This window comes from Scomber japonicus, chromosome 1 (genome assembly GCF_027409825.1).
Source record: "Scomber japonicus isolate fScoJap1 chromosome 1, fScoJap1.pri, whole genome shotgun sequence".
Classification (NCBI taxonomy): Eukaryota; Metazoa; Chordata; class Actinopteri; order Scombriformes; family Scombridae; genus Scomber; species Scomber japonicus.
The window spans coordinates 37,918,103-37,933,102 of NC_070578.1; the positions used below are offsets into that span (position 1 = coordinate 37,918,103).

Genomic DNA, 15,000 nt, shown 5'->3' on the forward strand with positions numbered 1-15,000 from the left:
AACTAGTCCTACAGATTTCATCCCATCCACTTCAAATTCACACACAATCATCTTGAGACATTGGAGATGACAAGTTATCAAAAGCTTTTTTATGACTTCTTCCTGTTGGGCGTGGCTGTGCAAACAATTTCGATACTTCGCCATAAAGCAGGAAGTCGTTATAACTCCTACAGACATTGTCCCACCTACACCAAATTGATCACACATGTAGAGGGTCCCACCCTGAACACATCTATGCATCAATACTGCTTCATATACACAGCGCCACCTACTGGACACAGGAAGTCAGCCTCATATGACAAACATTATCCTATTTACATGAAATTTACAGGATGTGTTCTCCACATCACACACTGCAACATGACATATAATTGGTGGGTGATCTCTAGCGCCACCTAGTGGACACATGCAATGTGACTTAGCCCCATCACACAATGTTCATTGCAAGCCCATGTGCCAAGACGTCTACGTGCCCGCTGTGTCTGCCATGTGACTGCAGCACGCACCGACATGCGCGTACGGGGCGGTGCGTGGGGGGGCTTGGGCCCGATCATCGCTGCTTGTTATTATTATCGTTCCTATAAAGTAAACGCCTTTTTGCCCCCCTGAACGTGCCCGAAAAGTCACCAAAATGTGCAATCATGTCCAACCCGGCGAAAAATTTGATATTTTATGGTTTGCATAAATGGGCGTGGCAAAATGGCTCTGTAACGCCCCCTAGAAAATTAAGAAAAGTGAGCCCCACCCCTGAGATTGTCGTAGACAAACGAAAGTCAGTTCACATATGTATCGTGTAAAGACACACAAAAAAGTCTCTTGGACCCATACCCTCACTCCTACAGGAAGTCGGCGATTTTGTATCGAATCTGCGTTTTTGCCGCGATTTCGGCGATTTCCACGCATCGCATTTGAGCGAACTCCTCCTAGGGATTTAATCCGACCGACGTCAAATTTACTCAGAAACATCTTGAGACATTGGAGATGAAAAGTTATCAAAAACTTTCTGATTAGGGATCCGGTTTGGCCGTGGCGGCGCCGACAATTTCCTTCACCATTCGATCCTTCGCCATGAAATTTCAAACCCTCATAACTTGACTCCACATGGTCTGAGCTTTTCCAACTTTCATATGCTTGTTCAGCGTCCCGGTCTGAACACATGTACAGTCTCATATTTAGTGACAGTCATAGCGCCACCTACTGGCAACAGGAAGTCACTTGCTTCAGTCTTTCACTGATTACTCCCATAATCTTAAATCTTTATACCTGAAATTGACTCAGCTGAGACATAACACCTTGGTGATGCTACATTCTGCAACTCATGACCCATCATCAAATACTGTTGCCATGACAACTCATTCAACGCCATGAAAATACGATTACAGTTTTTAGGGGCAAAGGATGCCTCCACGGTAACGAAACTCAACACACACATCTGGAGTGGGTTCATTTAACATCCTATATACTTCAATGGGATGGGCGTGACTAAACGGCTCAATAGCGCCCCCTTGAATATTTCAAAATTGAACCTCAGCCTTCCCGATTGACATAGAAGAATGAAATTCGGTAGGTTTATGTATCATCTCCAGACACACAAAAACGCCATTTGGACCCATACCCTAAGTCCAACAGGAAGTCGGCCATCTTGGGAAAAATGCTATATTTTGGTGAGTTTTTTGGTCATTTCCAGGCCTCATATTTGAAGAAACTAGTCCTAGGGATTTCATCCCATCCACTTCAAATTCACACAGAATCATCTTGAGACATTGGAGATGAAAAGCTATCAAAAGCTTTTTCGCCCGTCATTCCTGGTTGCCATGGTGACATGGCGAATTTCGATGTCTCGCCATGAAATTTCAAACCCTCATAACTTGACTCCACATGGTCTGAGCTTTTCCAAATTTCAGATGCTTTTTCAGCGTCCTGGTCTGAACACATGTACAGTCTCATATTTAGTGACAGTCATAGCGCCACCTACTGGCAACAGGAAGTCACTTGCTTCATTCTTTCACTAATTACTCCCATAATCTTAAGTATTTACACCTGAAATTGACTCAGCTGAGACATAATGCCTGTCATCAAAATCTTTTTGATGACTTCTTCCTGTTGGGCGTGGCTGTGCAAACAATTTCAATGCTTCGCCATAAAGCAGGAAGTCCTTATAACTCCTACAGACATTGTCCCACCTACAGCAAATTGATCACACATGTAGAGGGTCCCGCCCTGAACACATCTATGCATCAATACTGCTTCATATACACAGCGCCACCTACTGGACACAGGAAGTCAGCCTCATATGACAAACATTATCCGATTTACATGAAATTTACAGGATGTGTTCTCCACATCACACACTGCAACATGACATATAATTGGTGGGTGATCTCTAGCGCCACCTAGTGGACACATGCGATATGACTTAGCCCCATCACACAACGTTCAATACGAGCCCGGGTGCCAAGACGTCTACGTGCCCGCTGTGTCTGCCGTGTGACTGCATCACGCACTGACATGCGCGTACGGGGCGGTGCGTGGGGGGGCTTGGGCCCGATCATCGCTGCTTGCAGCTTTAATTATTTTTCTTCTCCCACAACAACGGCCTTTTTGACCCCCTGAACGTGCTCGAAAAGTCACCAAAGTTTGCACGCAAGCCAGACCCGGCGAAAATTTTGATATTTTATGGTCTGCACAAATGGGCGTGGCAAAATGGCTCTCTAGCGCCCCCTACAAAATCAAGAACATCGAGCCCCTCGCGACAGATTGACATAGAGAAACGAAACTCGGTAGACATGTTCATCATGTCAAGACGCACAAAAAAGTCTATGGGTTCCATGACGTCACTCCAACAGGAAGTCGGCCATTTTGAATCAAAATATTAATTTTAATGCAAATTGTGGCATCATATTTGAACAAACTACTCCTAGAGTTTTCATCCCATCCACTTCAAATTCACACAGAGTCATCTTGAGACATTGGAGATGAAAAGTTATCAAAAGCTTTTTCCCACGTCATTCCTGGTTGCCGTGGTGACGCGGCGAATTTCGATGCTTCGCCATGAAATTTCAAACCCTTATAACTTGACTCCACATGGTCTCAGCTTTTCCAAATTTCAGATGCTTGTTCAGTGTCTCGGTCTGAACACATGTACAGTCTCATATTTAGTGACAGTCATAGCGCCACCTAGTGGCGACAGGAAGTCACTTGCGTCATTTGTTCATTAATTACTCCCATAATCTTAAGTATTTCCACCTGACATTGACTCAGCTGAGACATAAGACCTTGGTGATGCTACATTCTGCAACTCGTGACGCATCATCAAATACCGTTGCCATGACAACACATTCAACGCCATGAAAATACGATTACAGTTTTCAGAGGCAAAGGATGCCTCCACGGTAACGAAACTCAACACACACGTCTGGAGTGGGTTCATTTAACATCCTATATACTTCAATGGGATGGGCGTGGCTACACGGCTCAATAGCGCCCCCTTGAATATTTCAAAATTGCACCTCAGCCTTCCCGATAGACATAGAAGAATGAAACTCGGTAGGTTTATGTATCATCTCCAGACGCACAAAAACGCCATTTGGACCCATGCCCTAAGTCCAACAGGAAGTCGGCCATCTTGGGAAAAACGCTATATTTTGGTGATTTTTTTGGTCATTTCCAGGCCTCATATTTGAACTTACTAGTCCTACAGATTCCATCCCATCCACTTCAAATTCACACAGAGTCATCTTGAGACATTGGAGATGACAACTTATCAAAATCTTTTTCCCACGTCATTCCTGGTTGCAGTGGTGAAGCGGCGAATTTCGATGCTTCGCCATGAAATTTCAAACCCTCATACCTTCACTCCACATGGTCTGTGCTTTTCCAAATTTAATATGCTTGTTCAGCGTCCTGGTCTGAACACATGTACAGTCTCATATTTAGTGACAGTCATAGCGCCACCTACTGGCAACAGTAAGTCACTTGCTTCATTCTTTCACTAATTACTCTCATAATCTTAAGTATTTACACCTGAAATTGACTCAGCTAAGACATAACGCCAGTTATCAAAATCTTTTTTATGACTTCTTCCTGTTGGGCGTGGCTGTGCGGACAATTTCGATGCTTCGCCATGAGGCAGGAAGTCCTTATAACTCCTACAGAAATTGTCCCGTCTACACCAAATTCATCATGCATGTAGAGGGTCCCGCCCTAAACACATCTATGCATCAATACTGCTTCATATACACAGCGCCACCTACTGGACACAGGAAGTCAGCCTCATATGACAAACATTATCCTATTTACATGAAATTTACAGGATGTGTTCTCCACATCACACACTGCAACATGACATATAATTGGTGGGTGATCTCTAGCGCCACCTAGTGGACACATGCAATGTGACTTAGCCCCATCACACAACGTTCATTACGAGCCCGGGTGCCAAGACGTCTACGTGCCCGCTGTGTCTGCCATGTGACTGCAGCACGCATCGACATGCGCGTACGGCGCGGTGCATGGGGGCGCGAGGGCCCGTTCATCACTGCTTGCAGTTTTAATTTTTTTTATTCCTTTGCTTTTAACCCTGCTCCTGTTTTTAGTGTTTTATGGTTTATTTTCCTGTTAATTTAAAAAAAAAATCTATTTATGTACAGTACTTTTATTGTTTCAGACTGTGGTTGTTTTAAAGTGCTTTATAAATAAAGTTGAGTTGAACTGGAATAACTTTACAAAATAAAACATTCAGTCAGAATTCACTCAGATGTGAAATGATGAAGTCTGTTATCAAAAGCTCACAGTCTTCATTATCGTCCTCCTTCCTTCCTTCCTCCCTTCCTTCTTTCCTTCCTCCATCCCCCTTCCTTCCTTCCTTCCCTCCTCCCTCCCTCCCTCCTTCTCTCTTTCCTCCCTTCCTTCTTTCCTTCCTCCATCCCCCTTTCTTCCTTCCTTCCCTCCTCCCTCCCTCCCTCCTTCTTTCCTTCCTTCCTTCCTTCCTCACGTTGTTCTGACTCCCTTCTTCCCTCCCTCCTTCTCTCTTTCCTCCCTTCCTTCTTTCCTTCCTCTATCCCCCTTTCTTCCTTCCTTCCCTCCTCCCTCCCTCCCTCCTTCTTTCCTTCCTTCCTTCCTTCCTCACGTTGTTCTGACTCCCTTCTTCCCTCCCTCCTTCTCTCTTCCTCCCTCCCTTCTTTCCTTCCTCCATCCCACTTTCTTCCTTCCTTCCTCCCTCCCTCCCTCCTTCTTTCCTTCCCTTCCCTCCTCCTTTCCGTCCTTCTTCCTCCTTCCCTCCTTCTCTCTTTCCTCCCTTCCTTCTTCCCTTCCTCATCCCCCTTTCTTCCTTCCTTCCTCCCTCCCTCCTCCTTCTTCCCTTCCTTCCCTCCTCCTTTCCGTCCTTCTCCTCCCTTCATCCTCCCTCCCCCCTTCTCTCTTTCCTCCCTTCCTTCTTTCCTTCCTACATCCCCCCTTCTTCCTTCCTTCCTCCATCCCTCCTTCTTTCCTTCCTTCCCTCCTCCTTTCCGTCCTTCTTCCTCCCTTCATCCTCCCTCCCCCTTCCTTCTTACTCCCTCCCTCCTTCTTTCCTTCCTTCCTCCCTCCTTTCCATCCTTCCTCCCTCCTTTCCATCCATCCTTCCTCCCTCCCTCCCTTCCTTCCATGTTTACAGATATTCATCATTACCACTTAAAATAACAATAAATAAATGAATATATTGATTACCTTGGCCGAACGTGAACACTTTGCCATCTTTGGTTAAAGCCACAGAGAACTGCGTCCCACACGCCACTTTTTGATGTGATTCCCACACAACACGTCAACTTTCTAGGGGTTAATGTAAAACATTACAGTCATTTAAAAAGAACCAGATATATCTTATAAAACTACAGTAATACAACAATGTTAGCATCAAGTTTCTACCTGAGGAGACGACTTGGCTGTGAGTTACCAAGTCCGAAGTTTTCCATAATCCTCCGTCACCAAAAGCCCAAACCATCATCCCATCGGCAGAGACGACCAGAGTGTGATTCAGACCACAAGCAACCTGACGAGGGGAGAGAGAGAGAGAGAGAGAGAATGAGAGAGAGAGAGAGAGAGAGAGAGAGAGAGAGAGAGAGAGAGAGAGAGAGAGAGGGAGAGAGAGAGAAAGAGAGCACAGACGTCTTCAATCAGCTGTCAATCAAACATGATCGCCTCTTTCTGGAGCAGCATCAGAAGAGAAGATTGAAGCCCATTTTATGCTCAACGTTAAATATATGGATCCGATACAGACGGAGCCTTCTGTCTGTGCTCTGCGTTCATTTCGTCCGTATTCTGCACGTTTCCATAAAGCTAACGGATACGGACCAAATGGAGCAGTACCACCGTAAACCATGGGGGAGCAGTGTTGCTGTCACTACCATAGACTGTATAGAAGAAATGGACGTAACATCTGTGGCGTCACCCATTGGTTTGTGGACTGCTGCTCGGAAGCCAATAGTTTTGAATCTAGGCAGCGGCATATTGAGAATTTCAGGTGCCATGCTGGGAAAAAAAGAACACGGATTCTACTTATATGGGCATGAGGCGGGGCCATGGGCGGAGCAGGGAGGTTGCTATGGTTGCGAGGCTGGATCTCGAGGACATTGGTCAATCAACCTGTCATTCAGGACGTAGCACGCCCTAATGCATACCCTGCTTTATCGTCACATATAAAATCAGGGAGGCCATAATGTCCCAAATGAACATCATACTGCATTGAAGAAGGCTTTAAACTAGCGATTGAGACCATAAACACATTTTGAAAACGTTTACTGAGGTTAGAAATCAAGTGAGAAGTTGGTGAATTCTCCATTGACTTGTATAGAGACGGTCGCCCCCTGGTGGCCTTTTGATAGAATGCAGCTCTAAGTTACTTCCTGGTTGGCCTCATTTCAGAGGACCAGAACTCCTCTCCTGGATTGTTGTTTTTTTTTAGACCCACCTGTCCGACTTGGTAGCCTTCGAGCGCCGTGACTTTCTCCGGTAGCTTCTTGTTCGAGGTGTTTCCCAAACCCAGTCGTCCGTAATCACCGTTACCGAATGTGAAAAGCTTCCCGTCGGCTGTTACCACCGCCGAATGTTTGAACCCACAAGACATCTGGAGATAAAAACACAGAGAGAGAGAGATGTTAGCAGAAAGAAAAAAAGAAAACACCCAAACTAATCAAGTTCTATGTTAACCTTCTTTCCTCCCTTCTGTGTGTCCTTCCTCCTTCTCTCTTTCCTCCTTCCTTCTTTCCTTCCACCCTCCCTGCCTCCTTCTTTCCTCCCTCCTTCCTACTTTCCTTCTTTCCTCCCTTCCCTCCTTTCCATCCTTCCTTCCTCCCTCCCTCCTTCTTTCCTTCCTTCCTTCCTCTTTTCCTTTCTCCGTCCTTCCTTCTTTCCTCCCTCCTCCCTCCTTTCCATCCTTCTTCCCTCCCTTCCATCCATCCTTCTCTCCCTCCTTTCCTTCCTTCCATCCTTCCCTTCCTCCCTCCGTCTTTCCTTCCTTCCTACCTCCTTTCCGCTTTCTCCTTCTTTCCTCCCTTCCATCCTTCTTCTTCCTCCCTTCCTCCCTCCCTCCTTTCCGTCCTTCTTCCTCCCTTCCATCCTTCCTCCCTCCTCTTCTTTCCTTCCTTCCTCCCTCCTTTCCCCTTCCTTCTTCCCTCCCTTCCTACCACCCTCCCTTCCTTCCTTCCTCCTTCCCTCCCTCCTTTCTTCCTCCCTCCCCTCCCTCCCTTCCTTGACTCGAGGACAACAGGAGGGTTATAACATAAAGACTCTCTGACCTGTACGACTTCCTCTCCTTGCAGAGCTTCGATCTGTCGCGGTCGGCGTTGGCGATCGCTGTTGCCGTGTCCCAGCTTGCCGTAGTCTCCGTCTCCCCAGCTGAACACCTCGCCGCTCTCCGTCAGAGCCATGGAGTGGCCGTCGCTGCCGCATGACGTCACCAGCTGTGTCACGACAAAACCTGGACAAAAAGTCAACGTAACTAAGACTTCAATCACATCGCAGGAGATAAATCACCATGACAACATCAGGACACTTATCTCTCATCTTTTTATTCCTTTTCTTTATATATAGGACGACCTCGTTACATTTATGACACCTCAGTTTTGTTTTTTTTTTTGTCTGTATTTTTTTACTGTTAAGTTTTTATATTGTATGTCTTTATAGGTTTCATTCTCTCCTTTTGTTAATTATTGTTCTCTCTTTCCTAATTTCAAATATTCTGCATGTATTAACCCTCCTGTTGTCCTCGAGCCCACTTTCCTTCCTGTCGTTTTTACCTTCCTTCCTTCCTTCCTTCCATCTTTCCTTCATTCATTCCTTCCTCCCTTTCATCTTTCCTTCCTTCCTTCCTCCCTTCCATCTTTTCTTCCTTCATTCCTTCCTCCCCTTCATTTTTCCTTCCTTCATTCCTTCCTTCCTCCCTCCCTCCCTTCCTTCCATCTTTCCTTCCTGTATTTTTTTTCCTTTCTTCCTTCCATCTTTCCTTCCTTCATTCCTTCCTCCCTTTCATTTTTCCTTCCTGTCTTTTTTTCCCTTTCTTCCTACCTTCCATCTTTCCTTCCTTCCTGTGTTTTTTCCTTCCTTCCTTCCATCTGTCCTTCCTCCCATCTTTCCTTCCTGTCGTCTTTTCCTTCCTTCCACCCATCCTTCCATCTTTCCTTCCTTCCTTCCTTCCTTGCTTATTTTACAACCTTTCGTTTTCTTTTCTTTCTTTCTTCCTTCCTCACTTTTATTCTTTCCTTCCTTCCACCTGTCTTTCCTCCCTTCTCCTTTTCTTTCCTTCCCACCTTCCTTCCATTTGTCCTTCCTAATTTTCCTTCCTTCCTTCCTTCCTTCCTTCCATCTTTTTAATGATCCGGCCCACATGAGATCAAATTGGTCTGTTTGTGCCCTTGAATGAAAATGAGTTTAACACCCCTGATTTATTATTTTATATTCAATAAAGGTATTAAAATATACACGTATAAATAGTGTATTATCTAACACAGAGGAGTCAAACTCATTTTCATTCAAGGGCCACATAATGCCCAATTTAATCTCATGTAGGCCGGATCATTAAAAAGATGGAAGGAAGGAAGGAAGGAAGGAAGGAAGGAAGGAAGGGAGCAAGGACAAGAAGGAGTGAAAGATGGAAGGAAGGACAGAAGGAAGGAAAGAGGGGAAGAAGGACCGATGGAAGGAAGGAAGGAAAAGAAGATAGGGAGGAAGGGAGGAAGGAAGGAAGGAAAAGAAGATCAGGAGGAAGGAAGGAAGGAAGGAAGGACAAGAAGGAATGAAAGATGGAAGGAAGGACAGACGGAAGGCAGGAAGGTAGGAAGGAAAGAAGGGAAGAAGGACCGATGGAAGGAAGGAAGGAAAAGAAGATCGGGAGGAAGGAAGGAAGGAAGGAAGGAAGGGAAGAAGGACAGATGGAAGGAAGAAAGGTAGGAAGGAAAAGAGGAAGAAGGAAACTGGGCCAGACTGGACCTCTCGGCGGGCCGGTTTTGACCCACGGGCCGCATGTTTGACACCCCTGACCTAACAGGTGTGTGTGCAGTAGGAAACAACAGATGATGATTAAATGCAAACCTTGCAGAGCTGAGATGACGGTGAGGACGTGCAGGTCGTCAGAGTTGCCTTGTCCCAGCCGGCCGTAGCTTCCCTCTCCGCAGGCCAACACCGTCCCGTTGGGCTGGATCACGAAGGTGCAGTTCTGACCACAAACCACCTGCAGCAGCCAAGACGATGACAGGTAGACGGACGAGGAAATAAAAGAGGAAGCACATGCAGGAAATGAAGCCGGTCGTGCGGTATATTACAGAGCATAAATCACCAGAGCAGTAATCTTGTTTTATGAGGCTGGACAGCAACGAGGAACTGGGTCTGTGTTTAACTGGAAAATCCAAATGCAAGTGGAAGCACCTGCAGCAGTTTGGTGATATTCATTCATATTCATTTTAACCAGTCGATTTTTTATATTATCATTATTGTTATAAGGAGCATTTTAACTGCTGCTGTTGTATTTTGTAATGCATGTTTTTTTATTGAATTTAAGTCTTATTTAACCCTCCTGTTGTCCTCGAGTCAAGGAAGGAAGGGAGGGAAGAAGGATGGAAGGGAGGGAGGGAGGAAGGAAGGAAGGAAGGGAGGAAGGGAGGAAGGAAGGGAGGGAAGAGGGAAGGATGGAGGGAATGAAGGAAAGGAGGGAGGGAGGGAGGGAGGAAGGATGGAAGGGAGGAAAAAGGAAGGAAAGGAGGGAGGGAGGGAGGAAAGAAGGAAAGAAGGAAGGAAGGAAGGAAAGGAAGGAAGGAAGGAAGGAAGGAAGGGAGGAAGGGAGGAAGGAAGGGAGGGAAGAGGGAAGGATGGAGGGAATGAAGGAAAGGAGGGAGGGAGGGAGGGAGGAAGGATGGAAGGGAGGAAAAAGGAAGGAAAGGAGGGAGGGAGGGAGGAAAGAAGGAAAGAAGGAAGGAAGGAAGGAAAGGAAGGAAGGAAGGAAGGAAGGAAGGAAAGGAAGGAAGGAAGGAAGGAAGGAAGGAAGGAAGGAAGGAAGGAAGGAAGGGGGATGGAGGAAGTGGAAGCACCTGCAGTTTGGTGATATTCGTTATTTTAACCAGTCGCTTTTTAATATTATCATTATTATTATAAGGAGCATTTTAACTGCTGCTGTTGTATTTTTTAATGGATGTTGAATTTAAGTCTTATTTAACCCTCCTGTTGTCCTCGAGTCAAGGAAGGAAGGGAGGGAGGGAGGGAAGGCGGGAGGAAGGGAGGGAAGAGGGAAGGATAGGAGGGAGGGAGGGAAGGAGGGAGGGAGGGAGGGAAGAAGGGAGGAAGGAGGTAGGAATGGAGGGAAGAAGGAAGGGAGGACGAAGGAAAGGAGGGAGAGAGGGAGGGAGGATGGAAAGGAGGGAGGTAGGAAAGGAGGGAAGAAGGAAGGAAAGGAGAGAGGGAGAAGGATGGAAAGGAGGGAAGTGAGGATGGAAGGGAGGAAGAAGAAAGGAAAGGAGGGAGGTATGAAGGGAGGGAAGAAGGAAGGAAAGGAGGGAAGTGAGGATGGAAGGGAGGGAAGAAGGAAGGAAAGGAGGGAGGGAAGAAGGATGGAAGGGAGGAAGAAGGAAGGAAAGGAGGGAGGGAAAGAAGGATAGAAAGGAGGATGGTAGGAAAAGGAGGGAGGAAGGAAGGGAGGAAGAAGGAAGGAAAGGAGGGAGGAAGGGAGGAAGGATGGAAAGGAGGAAGAAGGAAGGAAAGGAGGGAGGGAGGAAGGACGGAAAGGAGGGAGGTAGGAATGGAGGAAAGAAGGAAGGAAGGGAGGGAGGGAGGGAAGGCGGGAGGGAAGAAGGGAGGGAAGAAGGAAGGAAAGGAGGGAAGGGAGGAAGGAAGGAGGGAGGGAAGGAAAGGAGGGAGGGAGGAAGAAGGGAGGAAAGAAGGAGGGAAGGAAGGAGGACAGAAAGGAGGGATTATTTTAACCTGGATTTAAAAATATTCACATTTGGGGCTGATTTCAGTTCTGTTGGTAGTTTGTCCTTTAAACAAAATACATTATTATTATTTCACTATTCATCTTTTGGAGACCATGAATATGAAAAATGTGATCATGTTGCATCCAATAGATGTTGAGATATATATATATATATTTAATGGTCATGTGATCTTCTGTGTACCTGCTGTGCCTGAGAGAAGGACGGGGCGGTGGTCGGCACCAGGATGTTTCTACCGGCCTCGGCCAGCTGTCCGTGTCGACCTGCTCCCCAAAGAAACACGTCACACTTCCCTCCGAGGTGCCAGTCCTGGAAAATAACCAACAGATTAAATAAGAAGGTTAAAACAGCAGATATCACCTCGAGAGTCAGAGACCAAAATCACTCCCCTTATTCACTCAATCACTTAACCTTTGTGTCATCCTCCCGGGAAAAATTGACCCCGTCTGTTTTGACTGTTCCTTCCTTCCTTTCCTCCCTCCCTCCTTCCTTTATTCTTTCTTTTCCTTCCTTCCTCCCTCCCTTCCTTCCTTCCTTCCTTCCTTTCTTCATTCCTTTCTTCTTTTCCTCCCTCCTTCCTTCTTTCCTTTCCTCCCTTCCTTCTTTCATCTGTCCTTCTTTCCTTCCTTCCTCCTCTCCTCGTTCCTTCTTTCCTCCCTCCTTCCTCCCTTCCTTCTTTCCTCCCTCCCTTTCCTCCCTCCCTTCTTTCCTTTCCTCTGTCCTTTCTTCCTATTTTCCTTCCTTCCTCCCTCCCTCCCTCCTTCCTTCCTTCCTTCCTTCCTTCCTCCATTCCTCCTACCTTCCTCCCTTCCTTCCTTCCTTTCTTTCCTCCCTCCCTCCCTCCCTTCCTCCTGCCTTCCTTCCTTTCCTCCCTCCCTTTCCTTGACTCGAGGACAACAGGAGGGTTACACTTAATCATTTATTCAACAGTGAGCAGCAGATTTCAGACACTATCTAATTGTCATCATTTTGTGTCGTTACCATCAGCTGTAGAGACGTATGATGGTAGTTTTTATTATAATATATATTGCAGCTAAAAAAGCATTTCCTTCATAGACCACCATTGTTAAAGAGACGTCTGTAAAACTATTAACACTTTGAACTGTTCCATTAACCAGACACACTGTTTCAGGTGTAATATGTGTGTTTTGATTGTGTTTCTAATAAAAGTAAATTGACAAAGTTTTGGAGTATAAACATCTGTGTTTATAGATGAATAACTACTGGTGCATTTAACCCTCTTGTTGTCCTCGAGTCAAGGAAAGGAAGGGAGGAAGACGGAAGGAAGGGAAGGAGGGAAGGAAGGAGGAAGGAAGGAAAGGAAAGAAGGAAGGACGGAGGGAGAAAGAAAAGAGGAAGGGAGGAAGGAAAGAAAGAAGGACACAGGAAAGAAAGAAGGACAGAGGAAAGAAAGAAGGAAGGAGGGAGGGAGAAATGAAAAAAGGAAGGGAGGAAGGAAGGAAAGAAGGACAGAGGAAAGAAGGAAGGGAGGAAGGTAGGGGGGTAGAAAGAAAGAGAGAAGGAGGGAGGGAGGAAGGAAGGAAGGAAGGAAGAAAGGGGGATGGAGGAAGGAAGGAAGGAAGGGGGGAGGAAAGAAAGAGAGAAGGAGGGAGGGAGGGAGGAAAGAAGGTGTCAATCTGACCCAGGAGGACAACAGGAAGGTTAAATAAACCAGTAATATTTGAGAGCTCTATATAATGGAGAAACTTACACTTAAATAAGATGATGGAGGGTAAATATGGAGCACTATATAATAAATAAGGATTTCAGATAGTCAGAGTCTCAGTTCTTACCTCAGGTCTGGACGTGGCCCAGGACATGATCTGTTCATCCATACCAGACGCCCATTTACTGTTATCCTGCAACAACAAGAGAGCAAAAAATAAAAAAGCATGTTATTAAACTTGTTGGAATTATTGTACATAAAGTTATCTCATATTTACCCCTTTCTATAATCATTACCCTTTATAGTCATAGTATACAAGCTTGCTGTTTTAAAGTTGTTTTTCAGGACCTGTGACCGACCTGTGACCCTGCTCAGGAAGTCTTTGAAGTGTGTGTGACCAACCTGTGACCGACTTGTGACCCCCACCCTTTAGAGCAGTAACGACTACGTAAATTAGGGAAAGTCCTGAAGAGAATAAAAAGAAAGGGTTCGGCAAGGTTTGCTCAGAGCGGGTTGGAGATTGTAACTGAGCAGATCTCTGTCCGTTCTCCTTGCGAGTAGAAACTCTAACTCTAACTCTTTAGGTCGCCTAAACCTGACAAAACTCCACACAGGTGTCCATCAGCTCCATTTACACAGTTTAAACAGCTGCAGAGACCCTCACCATGAGCAGAGCCATCTCATCTTTAGGCACGGGCTCCAGGTCGGGAACGGAGAACGCCTCGGGGAATGTGGCGCCTCGAGCCAGGGCCTCGGCCGCTTTCACCGTGGTGGAGAAGCAGTCCAGCCACGCCCACTCGCTGGCGCTCCACACCGCCGTGCCGGACTCTGGAGGGCAGTGACGGAGGAGGGGAGGGACGGGGGGCCGACACAGGAGCTGGTCCAGGTGGAGACCGACGGCCAGGGAGGCGAGGCACTGCATGTAAGGGCTGTGGACGAGCTGCTCGCCACAGACCACGTGGGGCTGGAAGAAGAAGAGGAGGAGGAAGAAGAGGAAGAGGAAGAAGAAGAGGAGGAGGAAGAAGAGGAAGAGGAAGAAGAGGAGGAGGAAGAAGAGGAGGAGAAAAGATTAATTAACGTTATCATCAACTACTTAGGTTTAGTCAAATGTAAAGGGTTAAAATGTGAAAATAAATGTGTGGACCCAGCATCAAATTTCTGCTTTTAATCCATTTAGAGAGAATATATTAGAGGATTATGGTAAAAATGTCTGCAATATAAATATATATATATATATATAAAGTTTTTATAATTACTATTTATTCAACACATTTCTCTCACGTTTGCATTTTAACGCAGCGTTCGTCAACATCTAGATGATGTCATGTTACGCAAAAACTAAACATGTTGCTTTATTTAAGATATTTTAGCTAAAACTGAATATACTGGGTTGCGTCCATAGCAACCACCATAGCAACCACGATAGCAACCTGGTGAGATGTGACAAAAATCAATACGGTCTAATTATGAAGTAATACTTGAACCTTTAAAATGTGAAAATAAACGTATGAATAACTTGCACACATTCTTGTTTTGTGGACCCAGCATCACATTTCTTTTAATCATTTATTTTAGCCTGTTTCACTAGCAGCTCTATCCTTTTTATTCTACTTAACTTTAATTTCTTGATAGTTTTAGACATCACAACCTACTGGATCTAAGCTCTAAGATAAGATAAACCTTTAATGTCCTGAGTGGGAAATGTGTCTCAGAGAGGAAATCAATAGCGGAGGTTCACTAATGTAAAATAATGCTGCACACAACTGCAACACACACAATATATGACATCATGTATTAACCTTCCTGTCGTGCTCCCGGGTCAAATTGACCCCGTCTGTTTTTACTGTTCCTTCTTTCCTTCCTTCCTTCCTTCTGTCCTTT

The 15,000-nt window shown here is 45.8% G+C and overlaps 1 protein-coding gene across 1 annotated transcript in view; it reads right to left on the reverse strand.

Moving 5' to 3' along the window:
- LOC128354122 (probable E3 ubiquitin-protein ligase HERC1) overlaps nt 1–15,000 on the reverse strand; it is a 22,642-nt gene that overhangs the window by 1,590 nt on the left and 6,052 nt on the right. The window contains exons 6-13 of the mRNA XM_053314415.1: nt 13,784–14,083; nt 13,247–13,312; nt 11,637–11,762; nt 9,565–9,703; nt 7,773–7,954; nt 6,947–7,102; nt 5,905–6,028; nt 5,707–5,808 (exon numbers count right to left, since the gene is read on the reverse strand). Of these exons, the coding sequence (XP_053170390.1) occupies nt 5,801–5,808; nt 5,905–6,028; nt 6,947–7,102; nt 7,773–7,954; nt 9,565–9,703; nt 11,637–11,762; nt 13,247–13,312; nt 13,784–14,083 (1,101 nt within the window). The 3' untranslated portion in view covers nt 5,707–5,800. The remainder of the gene's footprint in view (nt 1–5,706; nt 5,809–5,904; nt 6,029–6,946; nt 7,103–7,772; nt 7,955–9,564; nt 9,704–11,636; nt 11,763–13,246; nt 13,313–13,783; nt 14,084–15,000) is intronic.